The sequence below is a fragment of the Nothobranchius furzeri genome, chromosome 3 (genome assembly GCF_043380555.1).
Source record: "Nothobranchius furzeri strain GRZ-AD chromosome 3, NfurGRZ-RIMD1, whole genome shotgun sequence".
Taxonomy (NCBI): Eukaryota; Metazoa; Chordata; class Actinopteri; order Cyprinodontiformes; family Nothobranchiidae; genus Nothobranchius; species Nothobranchius furzeri.
This window is the reverse complement of record NC_091743.1, coordinates 81,428,600-81,446,632: the sequence shown is the minus strand read 5'-3', so window position 1 is coordinate 81,446,632 and position 18,033 is coordinate 81,428,600. Positions and strand designations below refer to the sequence as shown.

Here is an 18,033-nt window from a genome sequence, read left to right as displayed (position 1 = left end):
CAGAAGGTTTTCTATCTCCTCACAAGCAAAAAGAGGGGAATCTATTTCCATAATCTGCAGTTTTAAACATCTAATCTGAAATGTTCCTGTGGATGGCACCCAAATTCTGGCTGTCACCCCCCACCCCACTGCAGAACTCCCCATCTCTTTCCCTGTGGGGAAGCAGCTCACTCGCTTTATGACCTAGTTGCTGGTTTAGTTCTGTCTGGTAGCCATGCACGTTTCTTCTCCTTGCTCCATCTTTGTTCTGGAATTTGTTTAATTAAAGTTCCATAATCCTCATATGCTGGTCGGACTGGGAATTGGAGTGACTGTCTTCAATCCACCTGCTTTCACCCCCCCCCCACCACCACCACCACCACCACCACCCTCCCGCAAACATCTGTAGTCATCTATTATGCCTAAACCCTGCAATTTATTCAGCCCATAAGGACCTCTGAGGTTGTTATTAAACAAGGAGCTCAGTCACTTCCACCTCATTGCCCTCACGGCTGTGCCATCCACTTGCTGCCCCAGACACCCCCCTCCCCATCAGAACGTTATGTAAGCTCACTCACTCACTCACTCACTCACTCACTCACTCACTCACTCACTCACCCTGAGAGTGCAGCAGAAATAGTCCCTAGCAGCTGGAATCATTCGTCCTTCCTCATCTCCTCTGGGAAAAGGATTCTTCTTTGTTTCTGAGACAATCTGTAACCGTCTGCTAGGATAACTCCAACAACATCAGAGTCAAAAACAACCAGCCCCGCGCTAATTTAGCTTTTGAGATTTAGAGGAAGTACCGTTATCTGAAAAACACTCAGCGTCTAGTCTGAGTAGGAAGGAAAACAGTTTACCAGACCACTCATGGGTGCTTTGATTACCTGAACATGCCCTCAAGACCAGAGACACCTTTAGACCCTTTGAAGGGTACCATCACTGATCTCCAGCAGGTAGGCCTATCACAATATTAACATTACTGTTTCCTAGCTGGCGTTGATAATTAGGCTGCTTACTGATATTTGTTGACCTATTTCACTATTATTTTGAGAGGTATTTCATTTATGTTTGTGCTTCTGCTGGACATGGATCACAGATGCACGCACAGTAAACCTGTACATGTGTTCTCAATAGATAAAGGCTAAAGAACATCCTGTCCAGGTTCTTGTAGACTTTAGCCTCTCGTCCAGATGGAGATGTTTCACCTCTAAAAAAAAATGAAACTACGTTTTTTCCCTCAGCTCTTAGATGTGAAGGAACCTTTCAGATAAGAGGTGAAACATCATTAAGAAGCCAGATAGAATGTCCAGTGCTTCCATTCAGTCATTCTACAAATACCTGAGTGACCGAGCCTCTTCACCAGGAGAACCGTGACCATGTGAGGGTAACGCTGTTGTAGCTTTCTTTAGTAATATTAGGGGCCTTTCGGACGGAATAAAAGTCTCATTGTTAACCCTGCTCCATCTTTTCTGCTGGAATAATGACTAGATGAGTGCACTAATAATGTAGGTGCAACCAGTTTAATTAAAATACCTTTACAGAGCCCAACTCACGCCCATCTACTTCCCGACTCGGTAAAAAGAAAAAAATGAATGCAAGTTATTGAGGCTATCTAAGCTATTTATTAATCCCGTTTATGTCCCGTGGATTTCACACATGATGTCCTGAACTTTAAAGACATTCTGATGCCAAGAAACAACTTATTTTCGAACAGCAGCAAAAATTATTTTAGGTTTTGTGTGAACATGCGTGTAGGACTACAAATGTTCTTCTCGCCATGTCGACATCGTTTAGCGAGCTTTGACTCTTCCTTCCAGGACAATAGAAGGAGCATTAAACACGGAGAAAACCAAAGCAAACACTCCACGTGGGAAGTAAGTGAAATTCTGCTGTGACGTCATTTATGCGACGTTAGGGATGGGTACCTTTGACATTTGAATCGATTCAGTACTAATTCCCGGTACCTAGGAATCGATACCGGTACTTAACGGTACCAATTTTAGATACTTTTGAGTGTTTAATATTTTAATTCTCTTTTATAATTAAAAATATATTTTTCTCAATATATATAACCATATTTGATAAATATCACGATAAATAACATTCAACTGTTTGTATTTTAACATTGTCCTTGTAGTTTTATAAGCTGATAATTAAAATGAAGCAAACATCTTTACTGTGAACTAAATTTACCGTGTATCTTCATTCCTTTTGCCGTCCTTTTTCTTTGATTTTTCCTACTGGGAAGTTAGAATTTCTGAGGAGAAAGCGAACACACCATTAGCTGATAACAATGGCGGCAATGCAAGCTAATTTATCAAGCTAACGTTATCTTAAACAGTATATTTAGCTGCTAGAGCAGATTAAAACAATGATGCTTCACACTTAGATCGTTGTCGCTGGTTTCATCTTCACCCAAACACCCGTCACATTTAGTAAAGTGAAGCCAAACTTTAGAGCGCGTTCATGTTCTTCTAGTCGGAAATTCGAAGTTCCGAGGAGAAAGCGAACGCACCATTAGTGGAATGGAAGCTAACATATCAAGCTAACATTATCTTAAACATTTTATTTACCTACCGGAGCAGATTAAGATGAGGATGTCTCACTTAGATCGTTGTCTCACTTAGATCGTTGTCGCTGGTTTCATCATCACCCAGTTACCCATCACATTTAGTGAAGTGGACCCAAGCTTTAGCATGTGTTCTTTCTACCATGCTGCTCTGTTTACAACTGGCTCGCAGCGAGCGACGACATAACGCTCTTGCGCATGCGCAGCTGTCTTGGCAAGTTCTCGTTCTGAAGGACGGGTACCGAAACGAGGCACTGTTTGAAATGACGTGAATCGATGCTCGGTCGGTACTATGGAATTCGGTCGGTACCTTAAAAAGTACCGAATCCGGTACCCATCGCTATGCGACGTCTGATTTGTAGTCATGTTATTTAAGAATAATAAGAATATAAAATGTGTAAAAAATACTGAATAGTTGCACAACTTATTTATAAAATCTCGCATGATGATTCGTTTAACCCCGCCTACCGACACGAGAGCCCAAACTGCAATGGAAACACTCTCCTGAAATTGCAGACCCATACCGGGAAATGCCGGGTCCGTCCCAAACCCTGCAGGTGGATCCGAGGCATTAGACCCTCTATAGACGAAGCAAGTGCCCCTGCAACATAAGTCCCAGAGCCAATTCCAGCGCTCCAGTGGTCACTCTAGGTACCCAAACACAACCATGACATACCTGTAAACTATGTGTTTATTTTTCAACAAACGTTCTAAGGCTGCATCACATCGTTCTGAGCACATACAGAGAACATTAAAGCACAGACCAGGAACCAGAACTATGTAACGTTAAAAACTACTTTCTCCCTTTGTACCATGTGTGAGTTAAGGTTATCTTCCATCGAACTATCTAGTTGTGATTCGGCCTCTTCTAAAGCTTCGTTGTGCTTCTTCAATCAAGCAACGTTCTACTCTTGAGTCTAATGAATACAGATCTTCGCGGGTACTCAAAGATGAACAAGCTGGAGTTTAGAAGATGTTTTGTTATCTCAGCAGATGCTTAGCCAGCTTTGTTTGGCATGGATCAATCACCCAAAGCTTCACGAGAAAACGTGTATTTGTAAAGCTGATGTGTAAGAAGGACCACTGTGTCAGACACCTTGAATCCAGAGCACCCCACTCTTTGACACGCTCACTCGTTCTGCTCTGTTTTTCCTATTTGCTGATTCTTATCACACCCCCGCTCTGATTAGGTGTAAAATCTTGAGTAACTTTTCATTGCTGCTGCCCTGTAGATAACAACCTGGGTCGATAGCAGAACTGTCACAACACAGCCAGAGGCCAATTATCCACACAACGGCCCTCCATACTGCTCTGTCAAAAGGTTTCCGTTAAATCACAACCTGTACGGCTCAACAAAGATTTTTCAACAAGGTTCATTAATCATTAGAAGCAAGAAAATGCACCCAGCCTCCCACTGATCCACACATGAATTAAAACCAACTCCATAACTAACCGAGTGGTTCAGCCCCATCTCCAGATCTTACAGGTCCATCACACTGTTGGTGAAGCTCTACTTCCTGTGTGAGGATTTCCTGTGGAAAGCTGAACATGTACGGCTATTCCCGCTTTACTCACGTTTTCAAGGGATCATCGGTTCTCCAGTGGGAACCCAACAGTTGTATCCACCTGGAGTGTCTCAAAATTCTGACATTTATTTCACTTTTCCAGCTCCTTTGGTCTATTACTACTCAACTTTTAACAGTCTGACCTCAGCCCCCACAACCCCACCCCCACACCCCCAACCCCACTCCACCCCAACCGTCCACCTTCCTCTCATCTTGTACCTATGTTCTTGTACTGGCACAGCAGCAGGTTTTTGAAAGTCTTCTTGAAGGTGGCATTGCACAGTGCATAACAAGCCGGGTTGATGGTGGAGTTGACATAACACAGCCAGTAGCCGATCGCCCACACCGTGTCAGGGACACAGGACTGACAGAACGTTGATATCAGCACCATGACATTGTACGGTGTCCATGTTATGATAAAAGCCAGCAGGATGGCGAAGATTGTCTTGGTTACCTGCACAGAATGGGAGAGAGAGAGAGAAAGAGAGAGAGGACACACAATAAGCAGCTGGGTATGATTCCCACTCAGAAAAGTGATTTACAATAACAGCTTTTGCTATTAAAGTCTCCTGGTGATGGATAATAAACAAAGCTGTTAAGTCCACACCTGCCCTTTATAACTAGGGTTACTTTCTGCTAATTAACACAGGCACACAAACATTGGGACTATAATAATGAATGAGCATGATCGTTTTTAGGAATGTACTAATCCTGTTAACCAGTTAGAGCTCTTAGAAACTTAGAAATGCCAGCATTCAAACCGGTAAACTCATCATCCTGCTGCGGTTTTCTTTTAACAGTGATAAAGGTTACGTCAGCTCTGATTGTGGTTATCTGACGTAAGCACAGTGATAGCATGTGCTAACATGCTAATTAGCCAAACTTTTAGATATTTAAATTTTATCCTGTTATTTTATCAACATTTTTTGCTTTTATATCCTGTTTTTACTTTTCTTAATGTACATTTTGCGGGCCCTTCCTTAGGTCAGTGTTGCTTTAAATGATTGTTATTATTATGTGTGTACAGCACTTTGGGTTCAGTGATGAAAAGTGCGTTACAAATAAAATTGATGATGATGAGCATGTGCTAACATGCTAACTAGCCTAACCTGAGGGAGAGTAAAAACAAACAAAAATAATAATCTTTGCAAAAACCTGCTTTTCTGCCTCCCAGAACCTAAACCTGTCTTACCCCTCCATCACAGGATCTCACATTTCTATTTTCAGTTACGTATTTGTTCCAGTTTCTACTTGTTTAGCGTTTTAAATCGACTTCTGCTTTCTGAAACAGGTATTTTCTGCGGCGGTGACAAATTATTTCCTTTAGGGATCAATAAGTGTGCTTGTTTTTTTCCACGTCCTTATCAGAAATCCCAATAAAACAAAGTTTTCTGTTAGTTTTCAGTCTGGTGACGGACCTGTGAAGGCTTCTCAGAGATGTGACCATCTCAAAGGGATGCAGCATGCATTTTCTTCTATTTTGTTTATTTATAAGCCTGTTTTTCTCGAGCCAGTCACTAAGTTGGTGAAGGTGCTGTGGGGTTTATTCAGATGTGTTGTTTCATGCAGGGTCACCAGGGACGTGACCTCTCCAGTCTTTTGTTAGTCAGTAGCAAACGGTCTGAACTGAGTTTCGTACGCTTGAGTGAATCTCAAGCATCTGTAGGTGGAACAAAACTCCATCCTCTGCTTTTCTTAGTGACTAGGACACATCGTATCTGACACACGTTTACATACACTGCCTTGCTCAAACCTAATTTCCCAGAGGAGCATAAATAAAAAGTGTAACAGGCTCTAACTGAATCAGGTCTGCTGGTTTAATGGATGGAATAATCAGTATTCTGCCAGAAGCTGTTTCCTTATCTTTAAGCTCTGTACAAAAACTTAATTTACAACAAGTATGGATTTTGTCCTTTAACACCTTTCCTCTACTTTTTTGCAGTAGTTTAAATAAAAGTGAGTGCTCAGCATTTAACTTTCTCATGACAGTTACAGAACCTGAATCCCCTCCAGGAACTCTGGATCCAGCTCCTGCAGGACCACAAGCTCCACCAGTAGCCACTGTTGGCCCAAAGCATCTTCAGCAATTACAAGCTGGCTTCCTAAGACCTTCTCTGTTGAAGGAGTGAATTGGCATCTAAAACACATATTTGAATTATAAAGAGCTAACATGAGGGTAGCAGGTGATGACTCCCACACCCCTATGGTCCAGTCATGGAGAAACCATCCCATCTCTGCTAGATCCAAACCTTCAGACATCTGCTTCACTTCATACCATCAAGCAGATGAGGGGAGGCTACATGTGAAAGTAAGGTCGACCAGTCTAGACCAGTTTAGAAGTACCATGACAAACCTTTAACCTACTAACTGAGGCCTATATGTGAATATGCTCAAATGTTCATTACATTTGCAGTGGTCTCTAGTAGAAATCAATACCTTGTGAGGCAATCTGTGTGGAGAAAAAAGGCTCTGGGCTCCTGTGTAGGTTAGCTGGAGCACAGGGGAGCAAAAGGTGGCAGGATTTCATGTCTTATATCTCCTGATATCCAGACATCCATGTACACCAGCGGCTGCACCTCCAACCACGAGTCTGTCAAGCTTATCAAGTTTGCTGATGACACCGCTGTCATCAGACTCATCTCTGACGGGGATGAGTCGGCCTACAGAATGGAGGTCGAACGACTGGTGTCCTAGTGCAGCCACAACAACCTGGTGCCAAACGCACAGAAGACAGCGGAGGTTGTTGTGGACTTTAGGAAGCATACAGACCCCCTCACCCCATAACCCTGTCTGACACTCCCATTGCGAGCAAGTTGGAGCCCACCATCACCTCCATCATAAAAAGGCCCAGCAGAGGTTGAACTTCCTGAGGCAGCTGAAGAAATTCAACCTGCCAGCACAGTTGATGAGGCAGTTCAACACTGCAGTCATCGAGTCCATCCTCACCTCCTCAATCACCGTGTGGCACGCTGGAGCTACCATCAGGGACAAGAAGAGACTGAGGTGTTGTACGCTCTGCTGAGAAGGCCATTGGCTGCAAACCCCCTCCATACAGGACCCGTACACCTCCAGGATGTTGAGGCATGCTGGTCGTATTGCAGTTGACCCCTCTGGAAACAGCCTCTTTGACTCGCTCCCATCTGGTAGGAGAATACGATCCATTCGGACCAGAACCTCTCGCCACAAAAACATTTTCTTCCCGTCTGCTGTCGGACTCACGAATGACAATCGTAGACCCGCCCACTCCAGCTACTTTGTTTCATGACCCTGTGTTATGTTCACATCTGACCTGACCTGCTCTGACCAGAACCTACACTGTCTTGTATGAAGCAGCTGCTTCTCTAGTTATTGATTCCCTATATTCTTATAATTATGTTGTGTTTATTTCTTAATTCTAATTATTGATTATCGTTTATCTTTTTTTGCATCAAGTACCGCAAACATTTCCAAATGTGTTTCTCGCACATATGGAAATAAAACCTTCTGATTCTGCTCTCGCCTCTGATTGGCTTACAGCAACGTGAAGTTATGATTTATTTTATGATTCATTTTACAGCGCAACGCTGATGTTTTATCTCCACAAATAACACAAGCCTAAAGCCTAATCTATACTTCTCTGTCAGCTCCACGAGGGAAAGACACACACTGACGGAGACATTTTGCTCTCGGACTTCGTCTCCTGGGGAGTGTTGCAAAGCAATTCCCCGCCAGGCCACCAGAGGGCGTAGCGCTGTTCTGTGGTATCCTGTCATGTATCCGGTCCAAGATAGTGCATTTACTATTTTTGTATTTCAGAGACTTTTTAACACGGATAAATTTGTCCCTCATCCTCCTCCACCTCTTCATGCGCTCGCCACCTCTAAACCCACGTTTCCCGTCATTTCCGTACACCAATGAAACGCTCGCTGCATATCTTTTCATTCCTCCAGTCGTGGGGGAATAAAACGTTCATATTTTTACAGTTCTTCGACGAGGTATTCTTCAAGCTTTTCCGTATTTGCTGCTAGATATCATTGGCTCTTTTTATGTTTTTGAGGGCGTTGACGACAGTGGCGTCCAGACCAATCACAAGCTTGCATTCTCCGTCTTGTTAGACGGTTGTTTAGAAAAGAGAGCTCAACTCTGTCCGTCTTTGTGAGCTTGCTGGAGAGCCCTAGAAAGAACGGATAGATTAAAGTAGTTCTGCCATGTTGTGGAGTTGCTAATGCTAACCGTTAGCTTCTACAAGCAGAGACGTGCTCTGCTCTTTCCTGGATGCTAAATCAACAACAGCCTTCCTCCTAAGAAGCTGAGATAGGTGAGTCCATGAATGCTAATTGTCAGTGTGACGTAGATCTGTGTGGCTTTTTCTCACGTGTGCTTTCTCATTTATTTTCTATTGGCTACCAATGCAGGAAATAGCCAACTTTTTTCACTTTGCATTGGAAACTCTGTGTGAACAATCATATTTTAAAAATTAGTAAAAACAATTTCTAAATGAACTTGGTCTTTAAGCTTTTGCTAAATTCACTGCTTCAATAGGGCCTATGGTTAAAATCTGATGTCAGCCTAGATCTGGACAAGTGGGGGAGCAGAGAGAGGTGGAGTGTACAGTCGGTAAAGACGGCTCTCCCTTGCCCAGCCTCCAACATGCCTCCATCTAAAAGGCTAGGTTATCCAGAGTTATCTCTGTAGTTATGCTGCTATAGGCTTAGACTGCTGGAGGACACACTGACCACTTTCCACACTCTACTACTTTCTTCTACAATCTGCTCTTTAACTGTATTATTTCCAGCTATTTCAGCTGTTAACTTTATTTTTTCTCTAAGTGTTTTTCTCCCCAGAAGAAGCTACAATGATGTTCTGCTGAGCTGTGGTGGCCTCATGGAGGGGGCCATCGACTAGCACACTGCTGCTAACCACTTAAACATTTTCCCTCTCCTGATAATGGCTTTTTGTTTCCTTGACGTTGGATGTGCTACTGCTAGTTTACCCATTTAATTATAGATTCACTAGGATAAATGCAATAAAGTTTGTCTCTCACCAAATAGAATATTTACTAAGAAATCACAATGTAACCATAGACACATTGCTTGGTGTGTGTGTGTGTGTGCGTGCGTGCGTGCATGCATGCATGCGTGTGTGTGTGTGTGTGTGTGTGTGTGTGTGTGTGTGTGTGTGTGTGTGTGTGTGTGTATGTGTGTGTGTGTCTGCTCTCAGTGAGTCGTGGTGGATGGCTGCTTATACTGAGCCAGGATCCTCTGGAGGTTTCTTCCTGTTAAAAGGGAGTTTTTCTCTCCACAGTCGCTATATGCTTTCTTAGTAGGAGGATTGCTGTAAAGACTGACACTAGTCAGTGACTTGATGCAATTTGCTGGGTTCCTTATATAGGAAACATCTTTTCTGATTGGCTTAATGAACTGACCTGAATTGGAATGTTTATTGTGTGAAGTGCCTTGAGACGACTCTTGTCGTGATTTGGCGCTATATAAATAAAATTGAATTCAATTCAATTCAATCATTGGTTCAATCAATCAAAGGTTTACGCCAGTCAGACACATGGATGTAGCATAGACCCAAACACGTGTGTAGACCAGTATAAAACCTTGAGTTCCAGACACAAACCCAACGGTCTAATTCTCCAAAGCCTGATCAAAATGAGTCTGTGGAGAACATGCCCCAAACATCTGTAGGGGTCGTGTTTCCACCACAGGAGCCAGGGTACAAGACCTAGAGAAAGGCCCTGGTAGAGATGTAGTTCTATACCTGAAATCTTTGGGATGGGTGGGAGTACTCCACAATGCTGATTGGTGGAGTATTCCCAACATTCCCAATGACCATTAGGAATATTTATATGGAGAAATAGCCAGTTGTCTAACGTACAGCAACACCTAGTGAACCCTGTAGATCCAACCTTAGAGTAAACATAACACACCAATAGATTCAGAGTAATTAAATACCAAAGTCCGAGTTTCATAGTGTATTTCTCCCTAGCAACCACACAATCCACGGTGTCTAAGGATCATGCTGCTAAGCACCAAAGTGCTGGAGACACCACAAATGTTAAAGCTACAGTACTATTCATTATGGATTTGCCTACAAATCACAACAAGAGTATCAACATACTTTCTTCTCTCTTGCAGCCATCTGTCGTTTCCTCTTCACTTGGCTTCTGGCAATGCTTGCAAACTTCCTCGCCACGGTCCTGGGACGGCTGATGGGGATGGAGCGCCTTTCAGCCCCTTCTACAGGTGGGACGATCTCTATAGCTGTGATGCACTCATCTCCAGCCTGCTTGGTCACAATCTTTATCTTGGACCACCTGGAGGTGGGATTGGCCTTGGGCACGGTGGAGTTGGATGTTGTAGTTGTGACAACTGGAGTGAGATTGGCTGCAGCCTGTAATCAGACACAAGTAGTGGAGTTAGGAGCTTTTATTGCTGTTTCTGCATGAATTTACATCCTTCTGGATGATTCCATGGATGTCAAAGTCAGCGACAAACAAGAAAGCTAGCAAAAACCTGTGGAAAAGTTAGTATCAGTCATTTTCTTTTAATCTCTGATTAAGGGTCCAAACTTAATCAGAGATTACTGCCATCTGAAAACAGCTCCACTGTCAAGGATTTCATGGTGGTTCGTGCAAACATTGTTCTTATAAACATCTGCACCAGTGTCATTCTACACAGGCTGCTTATTCCTGCACAAGCTGCAGGAAATCCCTGGGGACTGATTAATTATTGCAACTCAGTTCATTAGAAAATAACTAAATTATCACTTTAAATGCAGCATTATTTATTTTTGCATTAACATTACATTTTATTTTAATCAAAAGTGTTAACATTATGCCTAAATAGTCACTTTAAATCCAGTTCAGATGGTTTGGAGGAGAGAGGGAACCAGAAATCCACATACTGGCACGTTTTAGCAGGTAAAACTGATTTTTCTTGTTGGGTGGAATAACACTTTTGCCTCAGAAGTCTACATGCAGATACTTCTTGTACAAATGAAGGAAATTTAGGAGCAGCTGAACCCTTCCAAGGAGACAAACAAACTCCTGGCTTCAGCCACGGGGACACTAATAGGCTCTGAGATCTCAGAGGAGTCTTGTGTAACTTCTTTCAAACTAGGGTTGGAGGTGAAAGTCGGCTCTCTCCAAAGCAATATTGCTACGAATCTCCGGCTAGTCAAAACCACAGGGTGGAAGGAGAGATGCTCTGTGGGCAAACAAGACCAGAACAGAGGTTTCTGTTAAAGCCAGATGGAAGAATATGGACTAGAGCGTGATTTATTTTGTATGTAGAGCATTTTAGTGCAATTTGCATTTTGGTATTAATAGTAATGTTCATTCTGATTGGCTCTTTCAGTCTCTGTAATACCTGCTGAGAACCAGAGCGATTTAGAGAAAACCAGAACAAGCCACCTAACTCCTCTGTACTGAGGTGGCACCAACCAGCAATGTTTTGTTGATTAATTGCTGAAAACCAAAAATCCTGTTTCTTCCAGACAGGATCGGGTAATCGGTAGCGTCAAGTTAACTGATGTAGAGGACGTTCTGGTGTTTTCTGATGGGCTGTTGCAAAGGTCAGAGGAAGACTGGAAAGTCAGACCAGAGAGAGCTTGACTGGTTTCATGTGGGTGTCCAAGACTCCACCAGTTACAAGGAAACCTCAGAGATCGCTGCTGCGATGGTGCGTCGCCCAAAAGCTCTTGTGCTGCCCAGGCAGAAAAACATGTGAGCTCTTTAGGAGCTCATTCCTGGCCTAATGTCATTACACACACACACACACACACACACACACACACACACACACACACACACACACACACACACACACACACACACACACACACACACACACACACACACACACACACACACACACACACACACACACACACACACACACACACACACTGCATTGTTCCTAACCCTCAGAGAAAGGGCCCTTTGGGCATCAGGGAGGGAAGGGGCAGGTGCTTAAGCATCCTCCATCTCCCCTCCACCCCACCCCTGCACGTGCCTGCGGCTTAGACTTTGGGCCAAAGTGGCCAGTTCTAGTTGTTATGGAGCTGTCACATCCCACCCATGATATCCATACGCTGCCACCATGGCTACAGAGGATTTGAGCATGCTCAGAACTAATAGATTACTGATATTGTTTAGGTCTTTGTGTGGTCATCCTCCCCATCACTGATGCATCCTCATCCACACCGACCTGTCTCAAATTCTAACAGCTCTCCAGGTGTTCTGCAGCTTTTCCAGGTGAGTGACAATCCCGAACGTATTACTAGATGTTCTCCACACTAATCAGCAGCACAAAACTGATGCATTTGTTCACCAACCCAGTCATGGCCCTGTTATTCTCATGTTCACAGAGCAGATCTCCATCTGTGAGATCTTCAGCTTTGTGCAACCACCTCCTCACACAGCTATCATGGTCACACGCTGATGTCAAACACCAGAAGTGTGGGTGGAGGTGAGAAGTACTTCATTGTGGCCCGATTTTCCAATCAGAGAAGGGCAGACGAGCTGTTTCTCTAAACACAAATTAGCATCCAAGTTTGCATTTTGAAAAGTTCCAAGGATAACAGAGAGAGAAGATCCTAATTCAGAAGGATTGCTGGGAGAGAAGAAAGCAAAAAGTGTTTCAGATGGGAACATCAAAGAGATGAAACAGAGCAGCTCCAGTAGAAAGGCCTGATTAACAGATACCAGAACCACGGAGAGCTTCACGCAGGTCTAACAGCAAACCTTTGGTTGTTTTATCCTAAATGTTATGGTCTGGTTTTTTTAATTCAGTGTACTTTTCTGCTGTTATGGATCCATCCAACAGTCATGATTTTATACAGAAGTAATACAAGCTGATGGGTTTTATTGTCTGTTACCTGCTCAACTAAGGAGGACCAGAGTCTGTAAATAAGAGGTCAGATACGCAGGAAAGTGATTCATCTTTCTGCAGTTTATTTTTAGTCATCAGTCAGAACACTGCATAGAGCTGCCTTCAGCTGAACTCATAAACGGCTTGAATCATAGTTTATACACACCGCTGGCTCATCTTAGATGATTCTAACGGCACCATTTGGTGTTTATGGATCCAGATAACGTGTTACTCCATTCCCACAAACACTGATCACAGATCAGTAAAGAGTGTTCACAAGCAAAGACTGTTGTTTAAAACAGAGTTTATAAAGCAGACAAACCATGTGACCTGTGTGGATAAAATGTCTCGGTACACTGTAGACTTTCATATGATGCAAGCTACAGTAGAAATATTTTAAATTATTTATTCAGAAAAGCAGCAACAATATTCTTTGGAATAAAAAAATCAGCATTTCTTCCTTCTACATTTACTAAAAGATTAACTTCTCAGAAAAAAAAAAAGAAACAAGTAGGACAACACTACACATACGTTTATAAAGTTAATATCCTTTTTACACAGCCACCGCAGTTCTGATTTGTTCTACAGATATTCCACAGCGGTTGTCCGTGAGAACATCCCTCAGCGTTTGCTTGTGGTCTCCAGCAGGGATTTCCCACCAAGCCCCCAAGAAATATGTTCAGGAATATCAGCAAGTGAGACAAATGTGCAAATGTAGCACTAAATACTCTGGAGGGTTCGTGTCTTGCTTCATATTCAGAAAAATTCAGATGCATGGATGTCCTCTGAAAAAGGGACATGTCCTGCCTCCTGGGCACTGCAGACAGCCACCGCCTCCATGACTCCAGCTGTGAGAGCTCGTCCCTACAGAAAATCTTTAACGCGCTTGTGTCAACAGCAGCCGGTGGGGGCGGGGGTGGGGGTGGGGGGGGGGGTTTGGAAACCTCCAAAAACTCCAACACAAACTGTTGGCTCCTTTGCCCGGTACAGAAACAGCTAACGTGACCATAAAAAGCTGCTTTCTTCCCACTCTCAAAGAATATTTCAGGCAAAGCACAACAAAGGAGCCATTTCAAAGCATCTCCGTCTAAACAGCTATTCTTCAGTCACATAACTGTTAAAAGACCTGAATTGGATGCTGAGAATTAACCAAATGACAGTTGAAGGTGCAGTGTCTAATTTCCCTCTGGGATTAATGAAGTATCTTTGAAATGAATTGAATTGAAGTGAGATGTTTTTATATAACATTTCTTGCCAAATTGCTTGAAATTCTCTTCGCATTCTGATGGCAATCAATAAATTAAACGTTAGGTCATGAAAAGGAATAACTGTAGTGGTCTCTAAAATGTACAATCCTGGTAAAACCGTGTCTAACCATTGAGGACATTCGTAAAGCTACAAAAGCACATTTGGAAAACAAAAAACTTATGACATTTTTTCATGCCTGTTAACAACATTCTATCCATTTTCATTTCCTATTCATCCATGCAGGGGCGCGGGGGGCTGGTGCCCATCCCCAGCATTATTCGGGCAAACAGGCAGGGTACACCCTGGACAGATTGCCAGTCCATCGCAGGACAAGAGAGACACACGGGACAAAGAATCAAGCACATACACACACTCACACCTAAGAACAATTAAGAAAGATCAGTCAAACTGACAGTCAAAGTTCTGGACTGTGGGAGGAAACTGGAGTACCCGGAGAAAGCCATACATGCTCAGGGAGAAGATGCAAACTCATTGCAGAGAGACTCCAGGGGAGGATGTGAACCCAGGACCTTCTTGCTGCAAGACAATAGCAGCAAAAATCTCCACCAATGCCCAAAAGCAGCAATTGGACCATCCGGTTGTCGGTCTCTTCAAACCACAGCACTTCCAAACTTTCCTGGCACTTGCATATTTAGCAACAGTACACCAATGGGCTGAGAGGTTCTCTATTCAATAACATCAGAGGAGAAACAGCCGGCTGCTACCACTTAAACATTTGGACAAACTACCCGAGTCCCAAAAAGAAAAACACCACATTTCAAGTCTGGCTCTGTTCTTGTTGGGAAACATTTAGGTGACGGACCTGTGCCCTGGATCACACATAAGTTATACTGCAATTTAAATGAAAAGTAATGATGGGTGTTTCGACCACGCCAGTCACGTACTTTGAGATTTATCAGCTTGTAAAAGTTTGTAATTAGCATGACTAGACACCAGAAATCGGCACGTCACATATGTCACATAACCTCCTCTCCCCTAACCCAAAGCGTCTAAAACTGATGAACGGTGACCAAGCGTTTCCTTCCGATGCGTTGGGGCTCCAAACGCATTCGGAGGTGACGTGCTATGCCAGAGCGTCTCTTTCCGTCTCCTATCTCTTGCTCTCTGTGTCAGATGCTTAGTTACTCCTCTGCCTCCTTTAGTGATAATGGTACGTGTAATAAATGTAGCATTTTTGTAGCTTTGGAGGCGAGAGTGTCGGAATTGGAGGCCCGGCTCCATGCTGTTGAAAAGCCCGTAGATAGCCGTAGCTACTTAGCTAGTGCGGGTCTAACTAGATCAGAACCACCCTGTAGCGGTCCTCCAGTAAAACCCGAGCAGTCGGGACCTCAGGCCGGCTGGGTGACGGTACGTAGGAAGCATGGACCCCAGCCCTTGGGACACCACCAGCCTATCCACGTTTCTAACAGAATTTCCCCGCTCAGTGACGCACCCACTGACAAGCCGACTCTGATCATTGGCAGCTCCACAGTCAGAAACGAGGCATTAGAGACTCCAGAGTTTTTGGATCGAATCTCTGATTTTTTTTTAATCTGATTTGGTGCTAAATACTGATAAGGTCATTGTAGTGAGGGATTTTAACATTCATGTGAACATTGAAAATGATAGCCTCAATGTGGCCTTTAGTAATATCTTAGACTCAATTGGTTTTACCCAAAGAATACATAGCTCCACCCACTCCGTGTCTGGTTAGATGACGTCACTTTCGTGAAGCGCATTTGTAGTCCTGGACTTATTTTCACACAAAACTTAAAATAACGTTTCCCCCGTTTGAAAATAAGCGTGTTCTTGGTATCAAAATGTGTCTTTAAAATTCATGGACATTATATGTTAAATCCATGGCACAAAACAAGCAGAGTTAGAAAATAGCGTTTTTAGCCCCGTTGACTTGGATTCCTTTTTTCTTTCTTCCAGGGACCCGTGGTGCTGAAGTAGATGGGCGTGACTTAAGCTCCTTATTCTCCTTATTCTCTAGCACTGTCACTTTAAATTATCAGTGTGTGCCTACATACAAATATTTACCAATCTTTCCACTGACCGAATTTTCTCCGACAGACTCATGTCAATTCTCTGGGGGGCTCAAATGTTTGGGGCACTGGGTATTTTGCCCCTGCTCTTGTGACAGAGATTAAAAGGCTAAAGAATGTAGAGCCCCCTACTGGTAGTTTGGGGCAGCTGCATGCAAGGGGTTTGGAAGCTTGCTCTACATTTAACGTGGGTTTATAGTCGTGTTTGTGTTGCATTAACACGTGTGAGGTCGTATAAGGACTGTGAGCGTGTACTTTATAAACACCATGAGCCACCAGGAGAATGAAACCCTGTGGAACACCTGAAATCAGGTCGCATAAAACCCAGGACAGCTCTGGTTACAGGCCTACACACTGATGGTGTTTCAACAAGCTGTGAACACACAGAGTAAAAATCCCATTTCTGATTGCTATCCTATTAGAGCCAATAACAACAATCTCCCACAACGACATGCTCTTATGCCAGTGGTTTAGAAGATGTTGGGGGCTAATGGGAGCCAGCCACATCAGCTCATTTCAGGCTTTAACCATCCTTCTCTCAGCACAACGATGCATGAAGTCAAAACCAGATTTGTAATTATCTTGGCATGAAAATCAGACGAAATTGTCTTTTCCTTTCACTGTTGTTCTGTTCTTCTGCAGCTTGTTATTGTGTTCATGTGGAGAGAAGTAATACGACCACCCTCCTCTCCTCCAGAACTGTCTGACGTCATGAATGTTCCATCAGAAGGAGCAGGGACTTTACCCTCCTTCAGCTCCAGGTCCCCATGGAGGACAGTAGATGCCAACGGGTCTACAGAGGTCACAGAAACTGTAAGGAGCCCAAGCCATCAGCGCTCCACTTGTGAATAATCTTTCTTTACGAATAATTTTGAGATGACCTGTAACACTTAACAGATTGATGTGTAGCAACCGTTGCTTCTTTGTAAACACACGCCTGTATGCTCCAGACAAACTGTCTGCTTCTGGGACTCGAGGTTAGGTTTAAGTCCTTTTAGGACCTGGTAAGGAGCTTGTCAGCCCAGCCATCATCCCTCAGTAGTTTAATTGTTGATCTAATTCCCCCTCACCAGAGTGCTTTCATGCTGATGAACATCTTAGCGAAAATGTCACTTGAACTCTGGATACAGACCTCAGTCGTCACCTCGTTGTTGGCCTTTGGGTCTGTTGGAGGAATGAACGCTGTGGACGAGTCGTTGGAGCTCTCTTTTTCCTCCTGGAAAAAAAAGCCAAATCCCACTCAGTTATATAATGAACTCGAGCTTAAAACACAGACTTGCTGCTGTAATTTGAGGGTACTCACATCCAAACACAAGATGGGTTTAAGAACCACAGCCCTCTGAGGCAATTTGTGCAAGACTCACAAGGAATGGAAGCAGCAGAATTTACAATCTGTTTAAGCAAAACTGTGAACAGTGTTTTAAAATATTTCTAAATCAATTAAGCAGGTGAGAAGTGTGGAGGATTTGCATTTGGAAGCTGCTGCTGAGCAGCTGAAGGAGCTCTCGATGCGAGATAAACAGGCTGCAGAGAACAAACCCAGATAAATCCATCAGTGAGAAGAAGAAAACATCAGGAGGGGTCAATCAGAAATGCTCTTGTACTTTCTGGAGGAAACGAGAGAATGGAGCGTGCGCTCTGCAATATGAAAAGAGCTGAATGTCAAAAGTAAACAATTGTACAGAAAGATCACATGGGCCTTTATGTTGCAGAAACGAAGGTTAACAGGAAAATCATAAGTGTTGGACAGACGTTCACCGCTC

The 18,033-nt window shown here is 43.4% G+C and overlaps 1 protein-coding gene across 1 annotated transcript in view; it reads right to left on the bottom strand.

Annotated features, from left to right (window-relative positions):
* Positions 1-376: 376 nt before the first annotated feature.
* chrm4a (cholinergic receptor, muscarinic 4a) overlaps positions 377-18,033 on the bottom strand; it is a 57,651-nt gene continuing 39,994 nt past the window's right edge. The window contains exons 5-7 of the mRNA XM_015957835.3: positions 17,403-17,486; positions 10,222-10,494; positions 377-4,570 (exon numbers count right to left, since the gene is read on the bottom strand). Of these exons, the coding sequence (XP_015813321.3) occupies positions 4,325-4,570; positions 10,222-10,494; positions 17,403-17,486 (603 nt within the window). The 3' untranslated portion in view covers positions 377-4,324. The remainder of the gene's footprint in view (positions 4,571-10,221; positions 10,495-17,402; positions 17,487-18,033) is intronic.